At 42.8% G+C, this 22,700-nt stretch overlaps 1 protein-coding gene across 2 annotated transcripts in view; it reads right to left on the bottom strand.

The window, feature by feature from the left end:
• The window catches only part of tbx15 (T-box transcription factor 15), a 99,687-nt gene that overhangs the window by 30,013 nt on the left and 46,974 nt on the right, over positions 1-22,700 (bottom strand). For both annotated transcript variants that reach the window (XM_078232700.1, XM_078232701.1), the window contains 3 exons: positions 19,349-19,520; positions 14,814-14,981; positions 11,372-11,436 (listed from right to left, as the gene is read on the bottom strand). In XM_078232700.1, coding sequence (XP_078088826.1) covers positions 11,372-11,436; positions 14,814-14,981; positions 19,349-19,520 — 405 coding nt within the window. The remainder of the gene's footprint in view (positions 1-11,371; positions 11,437-14,813; positions 14,982-19,348; positions 19,521-22,700) is intronic.

Genomic DNA, 22,700 nt, shown 5'->3' with positions numbered 1-22,700 from the left:
CAGAAAATTGAAAAAGAAGCTACTCATGGAGCTTTTCCATATTAATACTGTAGCTATTGGGCATTACTTATATACTTCAACTGTGCACTTGGCTGCTCAAAGAAAAGCTCTATTAATGATAGTCATCATTCTCTTTTTGATTGGGAGTATTTTCTCCCACAGTTTCACCCTACTGACTCTCCACCATTTGCTTTCTGTCACTATAATTGCTGGCTGAGGTGGAAATTGGGGGATTTATGTCCGTACAATCAATATGGATCCATAAGTGTCTGAGAGTAGAATTGCGTATTTTTGAGGAGAAAGCAGTACTCATGACTTCACCTCCCACCCCACCCAGTAAAATAATCATGTTCCATCCAACAGTCTAGCCAATAACTCATGAAGCTCACCCAATGACCATAAAATAATGCTCAGGTTTCATTTCACTTACAAATTATTTTGAGAAATCCCATCATTTTTAAGATGTGGACCTAAGGTAACTTGCAACATAGCGCAATATCTGGCATAGGCATCATCTGATCTGTACTAAATTAATACCATCTTGAGCATTGCATAAATATTCTGTATACTGCACATCAATTATCAGATACTTAAAGACACGAAACAGTTAAATTGTTCTTTCAGATGTCTCTATATCACTAGAAGTACACTTCAGTACATTCGGTGCTGGTTATTTCAAATCACTTTCAGCACGTTAGAATCCAGCCCTGAACAGTAGATTAGAAAAAGGTTTCTATCACAATCTATTATGACAGAACTATATAAGCAGAAAGTTTCCAAATTCAAGCGGTTATTAAAAACTGCTGTACAGTTTTCTTTCAACAGCATCTGTGCAATCTTCAAATGCATGTAGAGCTCTGTAGGACATCTGGACCTATATTTCGTAACTGTAACTCCGTTGTTAGCAACTAGCTGTGGACAAACACAAATCTAATAGTGTTTCCAATATGCCATTAATGCTTAAAAGATGGGGCTTACTTTTAGCTGGTCATAAAAATTAAAACTTCTGCAGGGAACTATCGTTAGTCCAATCAACTTAGCGCTTAGATATAGAAACTCAGACAGAGAAGCAATATTATCATTTAGATTTGGTTTAAAGATGAGCTAATTAATTTCAACAAGGACTAACTTTGACATTTTAAAAAAAAATTTCATTGCACTCAAAGTTTTTGGTTAAACCTGGAATGGTAATGACATCAAGTAAGGCTTAAAGAAGTTAACGGAACCAATGGAATGAGGAAACAAAATCAATATGTAGAAAGATACACGGTGCTGAAGTTGTTGTTAACATAAAACTTTAATACAATTGCATGCAAAAATCTGCCACGTACATAGGGTTATTAATCATAGAATCATAGAAACCCTACAGTACAGAAAGAGGCCATTCGGCCCATCAAGTCTGCACCGACCACAATCCCACCCAGGCCCTACCCCCATATCCTACCCGCTAATCCCTCTAATCTACGCATCCCAGGACACTAAGGGGCAATTTTAGCATAGCCAATCAACCTAACCCGCACATCTTTGGACTGTGGGAGGAAACCAGAGCACCCGGAGGAAACCCATGCAGACACGAGGAGAATGTGCAAACTCCACACAGACAGTGACCCAAGCCGGGAATCGAACCCAGGTCCCTAGAGCTGTGAAGCAGCAGTGCTAACCACTGTGCTACAGTGCCGCCCAATCTGTTGACGCATCAAATTCTGGATGAACTGTGCAATCGCCTCAAGTTACTGCTCTCAAACCACCTGGTTTCAGTATGAGTGAAGCCATTGTGCAGGCATCTATTTAAAAACATTATAAAATTAACAAAAACTTATACTTATATCACATCTTTAACATAATAAAATGTCAATGCGGTACACAGGAGCATTATAAAACCAAGTATGGCAGCAAACCACATAAGAAGATATTAAGTTTAAAGATTAGTGTGACACATAGGCTTACATTAACACTCCGGCGCCTGTTCGGGCACACAGAGGGAGAATTTAACATGGCCAATGCACCTAACCAGCACATTTTTCGGACTGTGGGGGGAAACCGAAGCACCCAGAGGAAACCCACACAGAACGGGGAGAAAGTGCATATGCTGCACAGACAGTGACCCAACCCGGGAATTGAACCCGGGTTCCTGGTGCTGTGAGACAGCAGTGCTAACCACTGTGCCACAGTACCGCCCTTAGGTCAGATAACCAAAAGCTTAGTTGAATAGATACGTTTTAAAGGGGCAAAATGTGATAGAGACAAAGAGACTTAGGGAATTAATTACAGAGGGTTGGGCTGAGGCTACTCAAGGATGTGGAAGAGGCCAGAGTTGGAGGAGTGCAGGAATTTCAGAGGTTTCAGTGGCTGAAGGAGATTACAGAAATGGGTGAGGTCAGAGGGATTTGAAAACAAGGATGAGAATTTAAAAATCAAGATGTTGCTTGATTGGGAACCAGCGTAGGTCAGTGAGCACAGGGGTGATTGGTGAACTGGACTTGATGTGAGTTCATTGACAGGCAGCAACGTTTTGGATGACCTCAGGTTTATGGAGGGTACATTGTGGAAAACCAGTCAAGGGTGTGTTGGACTAGTCAAGACTAAAAGTAGCAAAGACATGAATGAGGCAGATAGAATAGAATCCTAAAATCCTACCGTGCGCAAGGTGGCCATTCGGCCCATCGAGTCTGCACCGACCACAATCCCACCCAGGCCCTATCCCCATAACCCCATGCATTTACTCTAGCTAGCTTCCCTGACACTAAAAGGCAATTTAGCGTGGCCAATCCACCTAACACACACATCTTTGGAGCATGGGAGGAAAGCAGAGTACCCGGAGGAAACCCATGCAGACATGGGGGGAATGTGCAAACACCCTATTATAGAAAGGATATTATTAAACTAGAAAGAGTGCAGAAAAGATTTACTCGGATGCTACCGGGACTTGATGGATAGAGTTATAAGGAGAGGCTGAATAGACTGGGACATTTTTCTCTGGAGCGTAGGAGGCTGAGGGGTGACTTTATAGAGGTCTATAAAATAATGAGGGGCATAGACAAGGTAGATAGTCAATATCTTTTCCCAAAGGTAGGGGAGTCTAAAACTAGCGGGTATAGGTTTAAGGTGAGAGGGGAGAGATACAAAAGTGTCCAGAGGGCAATTTTTTCACACAGAGGGTGGTGAGTGTCTGGAACAAGCTGCCAGAGGTAGTAGTAGAGGCGGGTACAATTCTATCTTTTAAAAAGCATTTAGATAGTTACATGGGTACGATGGGTATAGAGGGATTTGGGCCAAATGCGGGCAATTGGGATTAGTTTAGGGGTTTAAAAAAAAAGAGTGGCATGGACAAGTTGGGCCGAAGGGCCTGTTTCCATGCTGTAAACCTCTATGACTCTACACAGACAGTGACCCAAGCTGGGAATTGAACCCAGGTCCCTAGCACTGTGAGGCAGCAATGCTAACCACTGTGCCACTCCAAAGATGAGTTGAGACAGGGAAGAAGTTGGGTGAGGTTACAGAGGTAGAAATAGGCGGTCTTAATGATAGTGTGAATGTACGATTGGAACTCATGTTGGGGTCAAATATGATGCCAAGATTGTGAACAGTTCGTCTTAGTCTCAGACTTGTTGCCAGAGAAAGGGATGGAGTCTGTAACAAAAGAATAGATTCTGGAGCAGGGACCAAAAACAAATGTCTTCAGTCTTCTCAAAATTTGAGATGGGAGATTCCAGGTGATCTCTGTTCTACACTTTAACAGTATGAAAATCCAATACCTTCAAAACAATGTAAGATTCATACCAGTACTCAACTGACAATGTAACGCTGAAATCAGGATCCAAACTGACTCAGAGCAAAGTGGAGTAGAAATGGAGCTTTATGGTCCAGCTGTCCCTATTCAGGTTGGTTTGTTAGTGAGGAAAGCTTGAATTATTTTTCTGCTCCTGATCAATCATTAATACTCAACATCGCAAAATGATAATTCAATCAACCTGACATCTTCAAAATCTGTCCACTAAAACCAGCAAAAAAATCCCAGATTTTGTGTTATTAATGATGATCAGGCCCCCAGCACTCACTGATATTTCAGAGTAAATTAGATAACAACTTTTGGCATCCACAAAAGCAGAAATCCAGAGGTTGCTGTATGAAATGCCTTGCTGCTCTGGTGTGCTGTTACATTCCTTGTGTGGGTTAGCTAAATTAGCCATGATAAATGCACAGGGTTACGGGACAGGGCAGGAGGGTGGGCCTGGGTAAGATTCTCTTTAGGAGAGTCGGTGCAGACCCGATGGGCTGAATGGCCTCCTGTAGGGATTCTATTGGTTCTATTGATTCTATGGTTGCATCTGAAATCTACAGCTGGTGCATTTAGTGGTATGTGAGATCTGGTATGTGATAATTACTGATGAACAACCTCCCTGACCCTCAAAAGATAATTTTACAAATGGGGAGTTTCATTCCACCCAGAAAAAAAAAATTGGAGAGTTTAAAACATACAGCAAATTTTGTTTAAATTTTCTGTCTGTTTCTTTTGTCCTATTCCCTCAATTTCATCTGTATTTCCCTAATATCCATTTCTCTTTCTTTACAGAATTGAAATCGAATCTGCTTTATAGGTTCAGGTTTGGACTCTCTTGTCTGAGTGAGGATTCATCGATCTGATTGCCTCGTTGTTTCTTCTCCTGCTCACGCATGTTACAAATGCCCTGCAGAGGGCATGCTCTGGAATAGACAACTGATTCAAGGTAGGCTGCTCGAAAGCCTTGCAAATCTTTGGTGATTGTCATTGAATTGGGGAACATCACCACCCACTGCAAAATCTGATCGATCGTGAAGAATTAAGAACTCAATGACATTCAATTTCAATTTAATGTTAAATATAGGTTGAGTGCCAAAAGTTTCAATACCATTGCTACAACAAGGAAACAAACTCAAATTAATGATCTGTTCCAAGCGTTTATGGTGCCACATTCATGTCAAGGTAAATTAGTTCATTCAAAGAAGGAAGATGATCATAACAACTTGTATTTATAGTATGTTCTCAATGTCTCAAGGCACTTCACAGGAGCATCAGCGATCTAAGTTTGACCCTGAGCCTCTTAAGGAGATATTAGGCCAGATCATCGAAAGCTCAGTCAAAGAGGTAGGTTTGAAGGAATATCTAAAAGAGGAAAGAGGTGGAGAGCCAGGAAGTTTTGGGAAGGGAATTCTGGTCTAAGGGCTTTGGCAGCTCAAGGCCAGACTAACAATTGGTGGAACAATTAAAGTAGGAGTGCACAAGAGTCCAGAATTGGAGGAGGGCAGATATCTCAGATGGAGTGTAGGTCTGGAGGAGGTTACAGAACTAGGAAGGGGCAAGGCCATGGAGGGATATGAAAGCAAGGATGAAAAATTTAAAATTGTGGTGTTGCTTAACCAGGAACCAATATAAGTGACTGAGCACAGGGATGTGGTTGAAAGGAGCTTGGTGTGAGTTAGTTGGCAGCAGAGTTTTGGATGAGCTTAAGTGGTGGAAGATTTGAAGCCATGATGTGGAGATGCCAGCGTTGGACTGGGGTGAACACAGTAAGAGTTTTAACAACACCAGGTTAAAGTCCAACAGGTTTATTTGGTAGCAAATACCATAAGCTTTCGGAGCGCTGCTCCTTCATCAGATGGAGTGGAAATGTGTTCTCAAACAGTGCACAGAGACACAAAATCAAGTTACAGAATACTGATTAGAATGCGAATCCCTACAGCCAGCCAGGTCTTAAAGATACAGACAATGTGGGTGGAGGGAGCATTAAACACAGGTTAAAGAGATGTGTATTGTCAATCCATCTGACGAAGGAGCAGCGCTGCGAAAGCCTATGGTATTTGCTACCAAATAAACCTGTCAGATTTGAAACCAACCAGGAATGTATTGGAATTGTTGAGTCCAGAGGTAGCAATGACATAGATGGGGTTTTCAGCAACAGAGGAGCGAAGGTGGTGCGGGAGTTAGCAGATGTTACAGAGGTGAAATTGTGTAGTCTCGATAATGATGTTCGCAAATGGTTGGGAGCTCAACTTGGTGTCAAGTATGGCACCTCGGCTGGGAACAGTTCAGTTCATACTCAGACTGTTGCTTAGCAGAGGGATGCAACCATTGGCTATTGGGAATGGAATTTGTGGTAGAAACCAAAGGCAATGGCATCTGTCTTCCTGCTGGAGAAAATTTCGGCTCACCGAATATTGGATGTCAGAAAAGTAGCGTGATGAATAAAAGACACTAGAGGGGTGGAGAGAGGTGGTGGTGAGCTAGAGCTGGGTGTCATCAATGTTCATGTGAAACCTGATATAAGAGGAAAATATTGTCCTCCACCCAGTGCTGCAGACTGGCACATTCCAATGTCCATTCTGAGGGACGCTCTCAGGCTTGGGGCAGCCTCCGCCAAGGCACAATGGACAAAGGGCACTGTGTAAGGCGCTTCAGCCAATGTACACCAAGGGGTTAGCAAATGTATAAAACCACTCAGACTGTGTGTTTAATCCTAACCCTATGTAAGTGTATTGAAGCACCTCAGAGTGCAAGATGGCCTATGCATATAATTTGAACAACACTGTACTCTCTGTAACGAAAATATTCGAATGCTTGTAATGTTCTCATTACTGTGTCAAAGCACCTCAGAGTGCATTTTGATCTCTGTAGAGAATGGGAATATCATTGCACTTCCTTGCTATGATAATTTGAAATGTTTTCCAATCCTCCTTTCAGATATTTTACAAATAAAATATATTTTTGAAAAAAAACTGCCGATTCTGGAAATCTGAAATGAAAACAGAAATTGCTGGAAATACCCAGTAGGTCAGGCAGCATTTGCGGAGGGAGAAATTGAGTTTGGCATTTCAGGTTCAGGTTCTGTATTTTCAGCATCTGCCATAGATTATCTTTATGAATTTAAATTTCACCATCTGTCATGGTGGGACACTGGGTCTCTGAATTATTAGCCTTGTGACAGTACCACTATGCCACCTGCCTGCCACTATGCAGGTCTGTTTTTGTTACATGTTGGCCCCACTTGTTTTCAATTGATCTTTTTTGTCTAATTCATTCTTGAGATGAGAGTGACATTGACAAATCCAGCAGTTATTGCCCATCCCAAATGGTCCTTGAGAAAATTGTGGTGAGCTGCGAGAGGATAGTGTGTAGGCGAAATACTGATGGAAGTCCTGAATGTATTAAAGCCAAATTCACTCGGAACCTGTCCTAATTTGGGTCGGAATTGGTGCAACGTTGACTTTTAAATGATCGTTTTCCATTTTAAAAATAACTTTCAGAGAGGGTAAATACTCTCTCCTGAACTCTCCTAACATTAACCACCCAAGGAGTGAGTTCTGAGTATGTATGTAAGGCATGATGTGGAGATGCTGGTGTTGGACTGGGGTAAACACAGTAAGAAGTCTCACAAGCTCTCTCCACTCACATTGTCTGTACCTTTAAGACTTGATTACCTGTAAAGAGTCGCATTCCAACCATTATCTTGTAAATTGAGTTTGTGTCTGTATATGCCCTGTTTGTGAACACAGCTCCTCACTCACCTGATGAAGGGGCAGTGCTCCGAAACTTGTGCTGCCAAATAAACCTGTTAGACTTTAACCTGGTGTTGTGAGACTTCTTACTATGTATGTAAGCACAGGGTTTTGAATGACTTTATGGGTGGCACGATGGCACAGTGGTTAGCATTGCTGCCTCACAGCGCCAGGGGTACTGGTTCAATTCCTGGATTGGGTCACTGTTTGTGTGGAGTCTGCACATTCTCCCCATGTCTGCATGGGTTTCCTCCGGGTGCTCCAGTTTCCTTCCACGGTCCAAGGATGTGTGGATTAGTGGATTGGCCATGTTAAATTGATCCTTAAGTATCAGGCAGGCTAGCAGGGTAAAGACGTGGGGTTACTGGGATAGGGCCTGGGTGGGATTGTGGTTGGTGCATACTCGATGGGCCGAATGGCTTCTTTCAGCACTGTAGGGATTCTATGAATGGCCACATGACCATTCATGCAATACAGCAATTTAACAATTCCTCTTTATTGATGGAGCTTTGCGCTCCACAGCTTCCCCGGATTTGCTGCCAGTTCCTACGCCTACACTGAAGTGAGTGACAAAGGAGCTGTGTGCGTTTGAATATAGACGGTGTTATTCCCGGTTCCAATTAGCAGCGCAGGATGCGGAACATCAGCTTTCTCCTAACATCAAAACAGTCCCACATTTTTCACGAGGTGCTAGCCTGCAGTAGACCGGTCAGTATTAAAATCTCTGTGACCAGCCTGAACAAGTATGCCACTACAGTAACTGACTTCATTAGTAAGTGTGTAGAATACTGTGTGCCAAAAAAGCAAATCTGTGTGTTTCCTAACTGCAAACCATGGATGAACAGGGATATCCACTGCCTGCCGAAATCCAAGTCTGAGGCGTTCAAGTCAGGCGACCCTGACCTATACAAAAAAGCCAGATATGATCTAAGGAGATCCATCAAAGATGCCAAAAGATAATACTGGACCAAGATAGAGCCCCTGGCTAGCCACATTGACTCCCGTTGATTATGGCAAGGTCTGCAAGACATAATAGACTACAAGATGAAGGCATGTAAAATCGCCGGCACCAATGCACCCCTCTACGATGAGCATAACGCATTTTGGGCCCGTTTTGAGCAAGAGGTAAGCGAGAGCATGCCCTCCATCCCGGAAGCCTCAGACGAACCCGTATCCGAGGTCACGATTGCCGACATCAGAACAGCCTTCTCAAAAGTCAACCAACGGAAAGCGACTGGCCTGGATGGAGTACCCAGACGAACACTCAGATCCTGCGTGGACCAGCTGGCGAGGGTTTTCACAGAAATTAATAACCTCGCTTCACACCAATCTGAGGCATCCATCATTATGAAGTGCTTCAAAAGGTTAGTCATGGCACAAATAAATTCTTGCCCCCCAGAGTGCCAGGATCCACTACAGTTCACTTACTGCCGCAACAGGTCCATAGCAGATGCCATCTCCCTGGCCCTGCACTCAACCCTGGAATACCTAGATAACAGACACCTATGTCAGACTCCTATTCATAGACTACAACTCAGCCTTTAGCAGCATTATTCCTATGAGACTCATCTCCAAACTTCGTGGCCTGGGGCTCGGCTCCTCCCTCTGCAACTGAATCCTGAACTTCCTAACCCAAAGACTACATTCAGTAAGGATAGGCAACAACACCTTCTCCACTATCATCCTCAATACTGGTGCTCCACAAGGCTGTGTCCTCAGCCTCTTACTGTACTCCTTATACACCTGTGACTGTATGGCCAAATTCCCCTCCAATTTGATTTTCAAGTTTGCTGAAGACACCCGCGTAGTGGGTCGGATCGCAAACAATGACGAGACGAAGTACAGGAAAGAGATAGAGAATCTGGTGAACTGGTGCGATGACAATAATCTCTACCTCAATGTCAACAAAATGAAGAAGATAGCCATAGACTTCAGGGAGCATAGTGGAGGGCATGTCCTTGTCTACATCAGTGGGACAAAGTAGAAATGGTCAAGAACTTCACGTTTTTAGGTGTCCAGATCACCAACAACCTGTTCTGGTCCCTCCACACAGACACTATAGTTAAGAAAGCCCACCAATACCTCTACGTTCTAGAAGGCTAAGGAAATTTGGCATGTCCGCTACAACTCTCACCAACTTTTACAGATGCACCATAGAAAGCATTCTTTCTGGTTTGATCACAACTTGGTATGGCACCTGCTCTGTCCAAGACTGCAATAAACTACAAAGGGTCATGAATGAAGCCCAGTCTATCACTCAAACCAGCCTCCCACAATTAACACTGTCCACACTTCCCACTGCCTCAGAAAAGCAGCCAGCATAATCAAGGACCCCATGCACCCTGGACATACTCTCTTCCACTTTCTTCCATCAGGAAAAAGATACAAAAGTCTGAGGACACGTACCAACCGACTCGAAAGGTTTACCAGGCTGTTTCCAGGGATAGCGGGACTGATGTATGAGGAGGGATTGACTAGGTTAGGATTGTTTTCGCTGGAGTTCAGACAAATGAGGGGGGATCTCATAGAGACTTACAAAATTCTAACAGGTGTGGACAGGATAGATGCAGGAAGGATGTTCCCAATGGTGGGAGAGTCCAGGGGTCACAGTCTGAGGATTCAGGGTAGACCATTTAGGACGGAGGTGAGGAGACATTTCTTCACCCAAAGAGTGGTGAGCCTGTGGAATTCATTACCACAGGAAGTAGTTGATGCCAAAACATTGAATGCATTCAAGAGGCGGTTGTATATAGCATTTGGGGTGAATGGGATCAAAGGTTATGGGGAAAAAGCAGGATTAGGCTACTGAGTTGGATGATCAGCCATGATCTTAATGAATGGTGGAGCAGGCTGGAAGGGCCAAATGGCCTCCTCCTGCTCCTATCTTCTATGTTTCGATGTAAAAACAGCTTCTTCCCTGCTGCCATCAGACTTTTGAATGGACCTACCTCGCATTAAAGTGATCTTTTTCTACACCCTAGCTATGAATGTAACACTACATTCTGCACTCTCTCCTTTCCGTCCCTATGTACGGTATGCTTTGTCTGTACAGCGCACAAGAAACAATACTTTTCACTGTATACCAATACGTGACAACAATAAATCAAATCAATTCAAATCAATGTGGCGTTGCATCAGCTCTGATATCACTGTACCTGGTGTCAGACTATCCACTGTGCATCGTGCTGTTTTAGCTGACGACGGGGTGTGTATATGTAAGACTGGCATTTAATTCCCGGTTTATTCCGCTATTCCCACCTAACCGTGCACCCGAAACCTCTCTGCATGGATGTGGAAGACTGTTATTGCAACCTGAAATAGGTCAGTGCTAAACCTCCAATGTAATTAGTATACTGCAGGGTTGCAGTAAATCGCTAAAGATCCTGCAACGTTATTTTTAAAATAACTTTTTTTTTGCAATTAGTTTGCACACATCTAATACTTCTGAGCGCCTGCGTATTTCCTTCAGCTGTGATATAAAAGAAATGTCAACAGGAGATTTTCTGGGTGATTCTAGACATGAAGAGGTAGGAAATGTGAGGGATCTGAAGGCACTGACTGCTGCTACTGCTCTGTGGGAGGAGGCGATAACTGGGAAGGTCTGGTTACTGGACCAGACAGTCATTGCAAACAGAGACGGTGTGACTCTGGTTAAAATGTCAAAACTGGGCAAGCTTCTAACGCACTCCCTTAACTAATAAAGGGATCATCGGCTGGTGTCTACGGACAGGAACAGCCTTTCTCTTTCGGATCAGGAGTACAAGGCGCTTGTCTGGGGCGGTTACATTTTGGATTATTCAGTTTGAAAGAATGTGTTTTTTTTTTACTCCTCCCTCACCTGTTTCTCCCTGAGTCCCGGAACCCTTTTGCGAACGGATTCCTGTCGATCTTCAGCCTGGTGATCTGAGAAACAGAAGAAGAAATTCACCTTTAAAAAAAACTCTTGCTTCCAGATGAGAAAGGTTTGGAGAGGTTTCAGTGTAAGAACACGGGGAGAGGGGGGGGGGGGACGGACAGTCTTCACACTCCCATCCAAATGAAACCTAGATTGGAAATGAAATAAGCTCGCAAAGTCAACATCCCATTCAATAATAAGTAACGCGCGAGGGAAATAAGAATGGTTGCAAATGATGCAGTTGTCAAAATAATCTCCAGGACAAAGGACTGATCGGCGTCATTAGATGAAGCGGATTTTTTTTTCAGGATTTTGATGTATTATTTGTGGTTAAGATATTGCAGCTCATTCATACTCACCAAACTATTCTTACTATTCTTCTCAATTGCATTCGTAGCATTGTCTAACAATCGTGTTCACTTATACCGTTTGAACGCGGCGAAATAGTCCTGACAGAAATGTTTCTAGGAGTTTTTCTGCGGTTTATTATTGACAAAAAGGGAAGTCTGGTGAATATGCCCGTAAGATCTTCCTAATAGATTTTTAAAAATGTTTACATTGATCCCTTCTGTTGTATTTTGTTTTATATTATTTTTAAAATCAGTTCAGGAAATCCCTTTCTCAGCTTTAAGAATGTTCCCAAACTGTCCCAGTGACTGGAGATGAACCCGTCCGCCCGTTACTGTACATCACATTCAGTGAACCCCCGAATCCAGCCCCTGGGACGGGGAAATATCACGGCTGCGATGAACAGTGAGACAGGCACAGATTGCAGTCAGAATTGCACAGGAGATTCTGTTGTGGAATCGCATGTTTGCATTGCTGGTGGTGGTGGAGGGAGGGCGGGGGTTGGGGAAGAGAGAGTTTCCTTATAACCAATAGAACAACTCCAGCTCCCGATCTAGAGGACAACGAGGTGAAAGAAGTCCGGAGGAAGCCGCTCACATCATTCGGTTCAATCTATAATTGAAGGCCGGTGCCATACCTGCTTTCAGTAATGCTCAGAGCGCCCTTCCTCCTCCACATTTAACATGTTGAGAGCCTGACATGGGGCAGCACGGTGGCACAGTTAGTACTGCTGTCTCACAGTGCCAGGGACCCAGGTTCGATTCCTGACTTGAGTCACTGTGTGGAGTCTGTGCGGAGTTTACACATTCTCCTCGTGTCTGCGTGGGTTTCCTCCGGGTGCTCCTGTTGCCTCCCACAATCCAAAGATGTGCGGGTTAGGTGGATTGTCCATGGTAAACTGCCCCGAAGTGTCAGGAGGACTAGCTAGGGTAAATGCATGTGTTATGGGGATAGGGCCTAGGTGGGATTGTGGTTGGTGTAGACTCGATGGGCCGAATGACCTCCTTCTGCACTGTAGAATTCTATGATTCTGAACGCTCCAGTGGCTATTCCAAAAAGTTACATGATACGGGGAAATGAAGAGATCTGGCCATTGGTAAGAACGTGGTGTTGTTAAACTTCTATTGGTAAGAACGGGCAGATCCTTTCTGTTCTGATTTAGAGAGGAGTTCAGCCAGGTTAGAATGGAAAGTGTTAAAAAGTAGCATCATTCCTAACGCTCGCCGATCCAGAGAACTGATTTGTGCCGTTTTATAACTCTTGTCGATATGATTTTAAATGGATTATTGTTTTATTTAATATATAAATATTTCCTTTCGGGGGCAGGAACTATTAGAGGTTTGAGCGTTTTAATGGAAGCGTGTGCGGAGTTTCTCAATTCCACAAAAATTAAATTAAATCACTCAAAATACTTGAACTTATCTTTTAATATGAAATATTAAATTTAAATATTTCGCTAACGATTTCCCCCCAGGAAGAAATGCGTGCTTATATTAAACATCTGAATGAATTTAAATGGTTTGGTTTAAAGCTCTAACTGCAAACGGAGCATCAGAACTTTCCGTCGACTATAGTGGAGTTAACTGTATTAAAGCAGTTTATATCTGGCAGTAATACTCCCTAACTGCCACAAAAAACACACACACTTTGCGCTTTCCTTCTTCGCGTTGCGCGCAAAATAACGGAGAATTTCGCTTTAAAAAGAAACATTAAAAACGGTCTTCAAATTATTGAGATAAAAGCAAAACTACTGCGGATGCTGGAATATAGATGTTGTCTGGCCGGCCCTTCTCCAGAGTGTGTTTTCTGTTTGGAGTTAATTAGTTGGGGAAATAATTTGTAATTACTGCTCTCTGGAAATTAAAGGGATAAGCAATAGTTGTTTCCTTCCAAGTGGCATGCCACGTTGTGTTTGCTTCGACGTAGGCCTGTTAGTGATAGGAAGGTGTGTGGCAACTGCATTTAAATTTGTTCATCCATTTGGCACAGGTATTCAAAGAATTCCGGGGGGGGGGGGGGGTGGACCTCGCCTGTAACAAGGAGTTGCAAAGGATTGGAAAAGGGGGAATTCCAGTTGCGCAGTGAAGGGACTTAATGAGATGGGAAAGAATTGCCCCCTCTGTACAGCTGCAAGCGAAATTCTTCCTCTGAGATTGGAATTTTCTTTTAATTATGCAATATAGTCCTTTTGTTTTTTAAAGTCTCCCATAACAAGTTTTTGCTTTGATATGTCACGACATTCAGAAACGCCTTTTGTTTGAAAATAAATACGTCATGGTAGTATTTACATATATATGTGTTTACTCGTTCAGTCATTTATTTAGAGAGGCCGGCGTTCCCGGAAGGTCTCGCGGATTATTTGAAGATTTCTAGACAGCATTTTCCATCTACATTTATAACATTCCGGCTGGTCTGGGTTATCAGTCAAAGGCCGCTCTGTGAAAGAGGTGTCGATTATGAAACGTATTCTGTGTTTACTCCACCCGGTTATTTCAGAATTTAACTTGTAAGAATTAAGTATCTATTAGTTACGACAGTGCAAACCTTGAATTTGGTGAAAATACCGAAATGATCGTTAACACACACACACACAAATGTATTTTAAAACAAATTTGTAAACAGCAAGAATAATGCAGGAAGAAATCAGTGAATCCACAGTATTTGTTTTATGTTTTCTTTTGGAGTAATTATAGTTTCTAGATGGGCATTCACCAGAAATAAAATCCTTAAAAATAAATATGGACTATATTCATTTATCCTTTTTATATATAAACACGAAACATGCCCCATTGTTCGGCTGTGATTAATTGCAACCACTTACTTTGAGAATAGACATATGTTAAAAATTAATCGCACGCATTCTCTTTTTTTTCCAAAGAATTCGGTACCAGACAGGGTTGCATACCTGTCGGTTTCAATTCGGCAACACTGCACTTCAAACAATAGGTTCTGTAAATACCGATGCATACTTCTTAACAACGAATATTTAAAACGCACCATTTCTTTCTGCACGCTGTCTTGATAACGGAAAGCCTACCTGCTGGTTCTGATATGCTGTTACTGTCGTGAAGACAGTCTCCGGGAAAGTAAACGTTTTCACCCCCTCTCCTCCCGGCACTGGTTTGGTTGGACAAAGCTCGCTGCTGAAGTCCTTTCGGATCACATGCACCCTCGGCTGGTACTTATGCATTGAATGAAGAATTATCTGTTCGAATTAGGGAAGGGGGGGGGGCGGGGGTGGCAATTGGAGGTGAAGAAGAATGAAACTTTGTTATAGGTGAGCCACATTAAACAGGATAAACACAAACGATGGTTTAAGCTGTCCTATAAACCAATTTTTAAAAAATCATAAGAGGAGAACGTTCATTAAAACATCACAACATGATCTGCGTTCCCGTCTCAAAGGAAAACTCTCACAAACAGACGGGCAAATAGCACGTCGAACATTTGGCTGCAACTGACAGAGGCATTTTCTTCCAGTCTATCGAGTAAATTAATATGATGATCCAACAAAATAAATTATTATTGACAGGTTGAAAAGGAAGAGAGACGGAGACAATGCATATTTTCTTGATATATCAGAACTCTCCGGACCTGGGTAACAATGTGGTTCAGTTGGGTAACAAAAATAATGTACATTTCAGTTTTTCACTAGTGCTGGTGGCTGCCAGTTCCTTCACTGCATTGCAAGATCAAACTGGCTTTCTGGGAGGATTTGGGGCGGCGGGGGAACTAGGCTTTCTGTGGTGGGGATTGGGGGGGATTAGCTAAATGCTCATCGATGCAACTGATAGTTAGCCGACTTCATCTGCGTTTAGACGTGTTATTAATATAGCGAGACCTTTATCACTGAACAAGTGCTACCCGAATTCTATTGTTATTTTCTCAAACCGTGCATTGAAACAGACATCTATTCAACGAATGATCAAAAAGCCTTGGTCTCAGGTTATTAACTTCCCGACCTCGGACCTCTGAATATTAGTGTGAATTAGTGAGATCCTCGGGTTAGAAAGTTAAAACTTAGCTCTCAGCCATATCGCACACTATTCAATGAAACCGATTTGCATGTTAAAAAGTAACTTCACTCCTAACATTGCGTTAACAGGAGCTGAGATACTAACTAGTTGAATACGTGGCTGTTGGTGGGTGTAGGGTCATGGTGATATGGGACGACTCCACCAGCGGCTAGTTTCCTATTAGTCAACTTGCTACATTTCTATATATGCTGGAATGAATTTAAAATGAAATGTGCTTGTGGATGCCTCTGGAATTCATTATCTAATTGTAGTTAACCGACTTGAAAATCTTGCGGTTCTAAATTCACCTTGTATTTTTTCTTAGAACCAAGAGTAGGCTCGATTGCCTGACAAACCATGGCTTATTACCAAACAATTTAGCGGCAAGTCCAACTATTAAATGACAGTCAACGTAACGGTTTCTTTTAAAGAAAAGACGGCGCAGTCCCTCTTTTAAGTCCATCTTTTTGCCTCTTATGGTTGTTATTCTATTTTTAACAGCGACGGGCTCCTCTTTCACCCTCCTATCAGAACCACTACTAAAATCATAAGGAGGAGCAGCATCTGAAGCTGCAGCATTGCGGCAGGACAGAGAGAGGTTTCCAATGAGCTAAGACTGGTACTCAACTCGGAGTCCCATTAATGCAGCAACAAGCCAGGCTGGCACGGGCTATTGGCATTGCACAGTTTTCAGGCCAATGTACTGAGAATGGAGATCATTGCTGCCATCATTAAATTAAAATAAATATTCCTCAATCGTCTGTTGGAAGTAGACTTTGAATCAGGAAGAATGTTATATTTTAATTGGACAACATAATTAGTTGAAAATGGCGACCATCTGTAGCTTGTTGTACATAAACAGAAAATTAAGCATATGTCCAGATGCAGTCAATTATTAAAATAATTTGTAGAGTGTCAAAATAATGAGCTGATGTCTGGTTAAAATTATTGTACTGACATACTTAACTACCATCGAGTTTATATTCGAATTTCATTACATTTATAAAGTGGATCAGTAAATGTTTATTCTTATGGCGTGGTGGCAAAGTGTGTTAAAACATTACTATTTCACCTCTGAGTTGGTTTATAATTTAATCCAGACAGAAATTAGGGTTATCCACTTTCCTTGAGGAATCTAGTGTACAGTTGATTGGAATACAATAATTTCACTTCAGGAAGCTACATATAGTACAGCCCAAAACTTGGGGAGATCTCCTCCCTTTGACCGTGCAAAGGAATTGGCAGTACAGCTCATTGGAACAATGTCCTCTAAGGCACGATTTCAGGTCAAATCAGGTGAAGAAATTAAACAAGTCATAGGAGCAGGATCTATGCAAGTGGTCAAACACTCAATCATAGACCTTTGCCGTTAGGTAGCTCCGCACAAACCTCAATGATGCTGAACTAGCAGTGTCACTTGTCCATTGTGCTTTGAGCTCTACAAATAAGAAGTGACAACCAATTTTGCTTTGGATTGCAACTACCTGATTTTAAAAGATGAACGAGAAGGGCCAGAATTTAATTCATATTTCAAAGAATACCTTTTCTTAACATAGTCAAACAGAGGTGTAAAACTAGACAGATCACACACAAACGCGTTCATCTGTCGCCTGAAGAAAAAGTTAAATAAAAGCATTGTGTGGATTGGGCAGTGCAGAAGGCAGTGTCCTCTGACTCCAGGAAGCTGTATTGGTATGCACCTGACACATGGGGTGTACTGGGGTTTTTTTTCATGAAAACGGCTGCGGGATGAGATTTGACTGCCAATTCAGTTCCTTTTGGACATACAGCCACGGCATACAAGCGCTCATGGCGTCAGCATCAAATTGGAGTACACCAAGAATTGGAAATGTGGAGAATGGAACTAACACCACTGATGTGGTACACGGTGTTCTTCAGAAACTGGAGTTGAGACACGGAGTGGAAGATTTGGATCACATCTGGTCAGTGCTATTTTTGACCTTGGAAGGCATGATGTCATCACAGAGCGCAGAGCGATTTAAGTTTGCAATTATTCCTCAGCTGTCAGTTTTAATTTTGAAAATAGTTTTATGCTAAACCAAATCATAGTGGGTCTGTTTTAAAAATGAATATATTCCAGACACGTTATCATTATTGATTTATGTTTCATGAAAACTATTCCTGCAAATTGTGTCACAAATATCAAACACTGCATCCGAGCAATTTGGTGAAATTTGGTTCGATGCAATAGTCAGAAATTACCAAAAGATTTTTACAACTAGACTTGCAAATAGTAGGATTGGCAGCACATAGACTTATCAAGTTAGGAATAAATAGATTGTGGTCAAAAGGTGCAGATTAGCAGGATATGTGTCAGGTTTGCACTGATTCAGGTTTGATTCTGTTTATTAGTTTCTTAGTTGAAGTCTAATCTTTCACAACCTGATTTGAAAATTTTGATTACAAATCAGGTGAAGAAGGGCTGGAAAATAATTCAGTTAAATTATATTCTTCCCCAGAATTATTTGATGATAATGGAATCATAGAATGGCTACAGCACAGAAGTGGGCCATTTGGCCTCTCCTGTTCATGCTGGCTCTCTACAAGAAGAATTCCGTTACTCCCACTTTCCCATCTTTATCCCATAACCCTGTAGTTTTTCAGTTTTTTTGTCCAGTTCCCTTTCGAAAGCCACAAACTAATATTTCTCAACCACCCTTGCAGCTTCCAGATCCTAATTACTCACTGCATAAAAAGAGCACTTCCTTGTGTGCTTTTGGTCCAATCACTTTAAACTCATAACTCTTCCACCAGTGGGAACAATTTCTCTCTATCTACTGCATCTAAAAACCTCTGTCAAATTTCCACTCAACCTTCTCTTCTCTAAGGTGAACAGCCCAGCCTATCCATGTAATTGAAGGTCTTCATTGCAGCAATCATTTTCATAGAATCATAGAAACCCTACAGTGTAGAAAGAGGCCATTCGGCCCATCGAGTCTACACCAACCACAATCCCACCCAGGCCCTATCCCCATATCCCTACATATTTACCCGCTAATCCCTCTAATCTACCCATCTCAAGACACTAAGGGGCAATTTTAGCATGGCCAATCAACCTAACCCGCACATCTTTGGACTGTGGGAGGAAACCGGAGCACCCAGAGGAAACCCACGCAGACACGAGGAGAATGTGCAAACTCCACACAGACAGTGACCCAAGCCGGGAATCGAACCCAGGTCCCTGGAGCTGTGAAGCAGCAGTGCTAACCACTGCGCTACCGTGCGTTTTCATAAATCTTTTTTGCACCCTCTTTTAAGCCTTCATATCCATCCTAAAATAATGAGAACTTTGGAATTGAAATGCAAAAAATGTCAAGCTATAAATGAACTTTAAATTTAGTGGTGAGTGTTGACAAAGGTAATCCATTAATGAGTTTGGTGCTGTGCCACGGGCCTGTTTATTAGCCCTTTAATTAATATCAGTGACAATTAGTGACAAATTAGAAATTTGCTGAATATTGCACAGTTTTGGAACATTAATATGAGGAGCTATTTCAGTGCCAGTCATTAAAATATATATTTTTTATCTACATACATGTCCTTGATCATCCAACTCATTGTTTGTAAGTTTGAGTTTATCAAAGCTGATGACTTGTCGCATCCATGTATCCCCAGAAGCCAGGGAATCTGGATGGATGTAGACCCGAGGAGGCACCGGTGAATCAGCATTCCCAGCCACCATCCACTTCGAACTGTGATAAACATATCTGCAGTCAGAAAGGAAACAAATAACAAAATCAGAAAACCCCCTGGAATGTAGCACAGCTCGCTTCCATTTACCTTTATATCATTGAAATGGTAATTGAAACTCAAATGAGTAATAAGATCTTCACCTATGATTGGTGGTGACTTGATTGTGAGAACAAGTTAAAAGCTAGATCTGAATGTAAACATGTTTTTATTTGCTGAACTTTCAAACCAAGACGTTTAAATTTATTTACATGTTTGGGCAAAGAAAATTCTGATAGTTGGTTTTTACTCATCACAAATGTCAAAACACATAATCTTCTATGGCTATTACAGTGAGCACAGCAGCACAATATGAAATAATCTTACCACAACATGTCCTATTATTTGGACCTGTTTTTTCTTTAACTCAGGTCCTCTCATGCGCTTCTCTCCAAATATGCAGAATGATTGAAATATTAGAATTGATATGTATTTTCAAAACTATTATCCTACATTTATTTTTCATTTTTAATTGGATTAATTGGATTAATTGAATTGTTTATTTATTTAATTAGTCAGCTAGTGTGTGTATTTTTTTGGCCTTTACTTTAACAGCAGTTTTTCAAGTTTAAAGTGAAAACTAGAAGTGGGCAGCAAAGGAGTCTGGGAAGGGTTTTTTAAGCACGTGAAGTATAAAAGGTAGGCTGCAGTATACAGCGGGCAGCATCGGGAGCGGGCAGTGGAGTGTGTGGGAAGCAGAGTGTGAGCTATAAGACTTTGGCTCACAGGGCTTAGGCAGAAAGGGCGAGCAGGGGTGAGTTGAATTCATTTTTGCACTTTCTACCTGGTACTGGCAAGGTATCTCGAGGGGATGGGTGTGCAGGCAGTGCAATGTTCCTCTTGCACTATGTTTGAGGTGAGGGACGACGACAGTGTCCCTACTGATTACACTTGTGGGAAGTGCACCCATCTGCAGCTCCTCCAAAACCGTGTTAGGGAACTGGAGCTGGAGTTGGAGGAACTTAGGATCATCAGGGACGCAGAGATGGCCATAGACACAAGCTTTAGGAATACAGTTACTCCGAGGATTGAAAACAGATGGGTGACGGTGAGAGGGGCTGGGAGGAAGCAGTCCGTGCAGGGATCCCCGGTGGTCGTTCCCCTTAGCAACAAGTATTCCGCTTTGGATATGGTTGAGGGGGATGACATACCAGTGGGGAGCCGCAGTGAGAGGATCTCCAGCACTGTGTCCGTCTCTGTGGCTCGGGAGGGAAAGGGGGAGAGCGGGAGGGCGATAGTTATTGGGGACTCGTTAGTTAGAGGGATAGATAGGAGGTTCTGTGGCAGCAAAAGAGACTCACGGATGGTATGTTGCCTACCGGATGCCAAGGTCCGTGATGTCTCAGACCGTGTTTTCCAGATTCTGAAGGGGGAGGGGAAACAGTCACAAGTCGTGGTGCACATTGGTACCAATGACATAGGTAAGAGAAGGGACGGGGATTTAAAGCAGGAATTTCTGGAGCTGGGCTGGAAGCTGAGAGCCAAGACGAAACATGTGGTCATCTCTGGTACGTTGCCGGTACCACGTGATAGCGAGTTGAGGAACAGGGAGAGAGTGCAGTTAAATATGTGGTTGCAGGGATGGTGTAGGAGGGAGGGTTTCAGATACGTGGATAATTGGAACACGTTCTGGGGAAGGTGGGACCTGTACAAACAGGACGGGGTGCACCTGAACCAGAGGGGCACCAATATCCTCGGAGGGAAATTTGTTACGGCTCTTCAGGGGGGTTTAAACTAATTTGTCAGGGGAGTGGGAAAGGGAGTTGTAGTCCAGAAGTCAGTGAGGGTGGTGAGGTATTGGGGAAGGTATCAGGGTCAAGGGTGGGTACTGGTAGACAGGAAGGTGGGTTGAAGTGTGTCTACTTCAATGCAAGGAGCATCCGGAACAAGGTAGATGAACTTGGGGCGTGGATTGGTACTTGGGACTACGATGTTGTGGCCATTACGGAGACGTGGGTAGAACAAGGACAGGAATGGTTGTTGGACGTTCCGGGGTATAGATGTTTCACTAAGTGTAGGGAAGCTGGTAAAAGAGGTGGAGGAGTGGCATTGTTAATCAAGGATAGTTTAACGGCTGCGGAAAGGCACTTCGTGGGGGATCTGCACACTGAGGTAATATGGGCTGAAGTTAGAAATAGGAAAGGAGCGGTCACGTTGCTAGGAGTTTACTATAGGCCCCCAAATAGTAATAGAGATGTGGAGGAAGAAATTGCTAAGCAGATTATGGATATGTGTGGGGGTCACAGGGTAGTTGTCATGGGGGACTTTAACTTTCCAAATATTGATTGGAACCTTTGTAGGTCAAATAGTTTGGATGGGGCAGTTTTTGTGCAGTGTGTGCGGGAGGGTTTCCTGACACAATATGTGGATGGGCCGACTAGAGGTGAGGCCACATTGGATTTGGTACTGGGAAATGAACCGGGCCAAGTGTTAGATTTGGTTGTGGGAGAGCAATTTGGAGATAGTGACCACAATTCGGTGTCTTTTGTTATTGCAATGGAGAGGGATAGGGCCGTACGGCAGGGCAAGGTTTACAATTGGGGGAGGGGTAATTATGATGCGATTAGGCAAGAATTAGGGGGCATAAGTTGGGAACAGAAACTGTCAGAGAAAGGAACTAATGAAAAGTGGAATTTTTTCAAGGAACAAATACTGGATGTCCTTGATAGGTATGTTCCTGTCAGGCAGGGAGGAAATGGCCGAGTGAGGGAACCATGGTTCACAAAAGAGGTGGAATGTCTTGTGAAAAGGAAGAGGGAAGCTTATGTCGGGATGAGGAAACAAGGTTCAGATGGCTCGATTGAGGGTTACAAGTTAGCAAGGAATGAGCTGAAAAAGGGGCTTAGGAGAGCTAGGAGGGGACATGAGAAGTCCTTGGCGGGTCGGATCAAGGAAAACCCCAAGGCTTTTTACTCTTATGTGAGGAATAAAAGAATGACCAGGGTGAGGTTAGGGCCGGTCAAGGACAGTAGTGGGAACTTGTGTATGGAGTCAGTAGAGATAGGCGAGGTGATGAATGAATACTTTTCTTCAGTGTTCACCAAGGAGAGGGGCCATGTTTTTGAGGAAGAGAAGGTGTTACAGGCTAATAGGCTGGAGGAAATAGATGTTCGGAGGGAGGATGTCTTGGCAGTTTTGAATAAACTGAAGGTCGATAA

The sequence above is a fragment of the Mustelus asterias genome, chromosome 17 (genome assembly GCF_964213995.1).
Source record: "Mustelus asterias chromosome 17, sMusAst1.hap1.1, whole genome shotgun sequence".
Lineage (NCBI taxonomy): Eukaryota > Metazoa > Chordata > Chondrichthyes > Carcharhiniformes > Triakidae > Mustelus > Mustelus asterias.
This window is presented reverse-complemented; position numbering and strand designations above follow the sequence as displayed.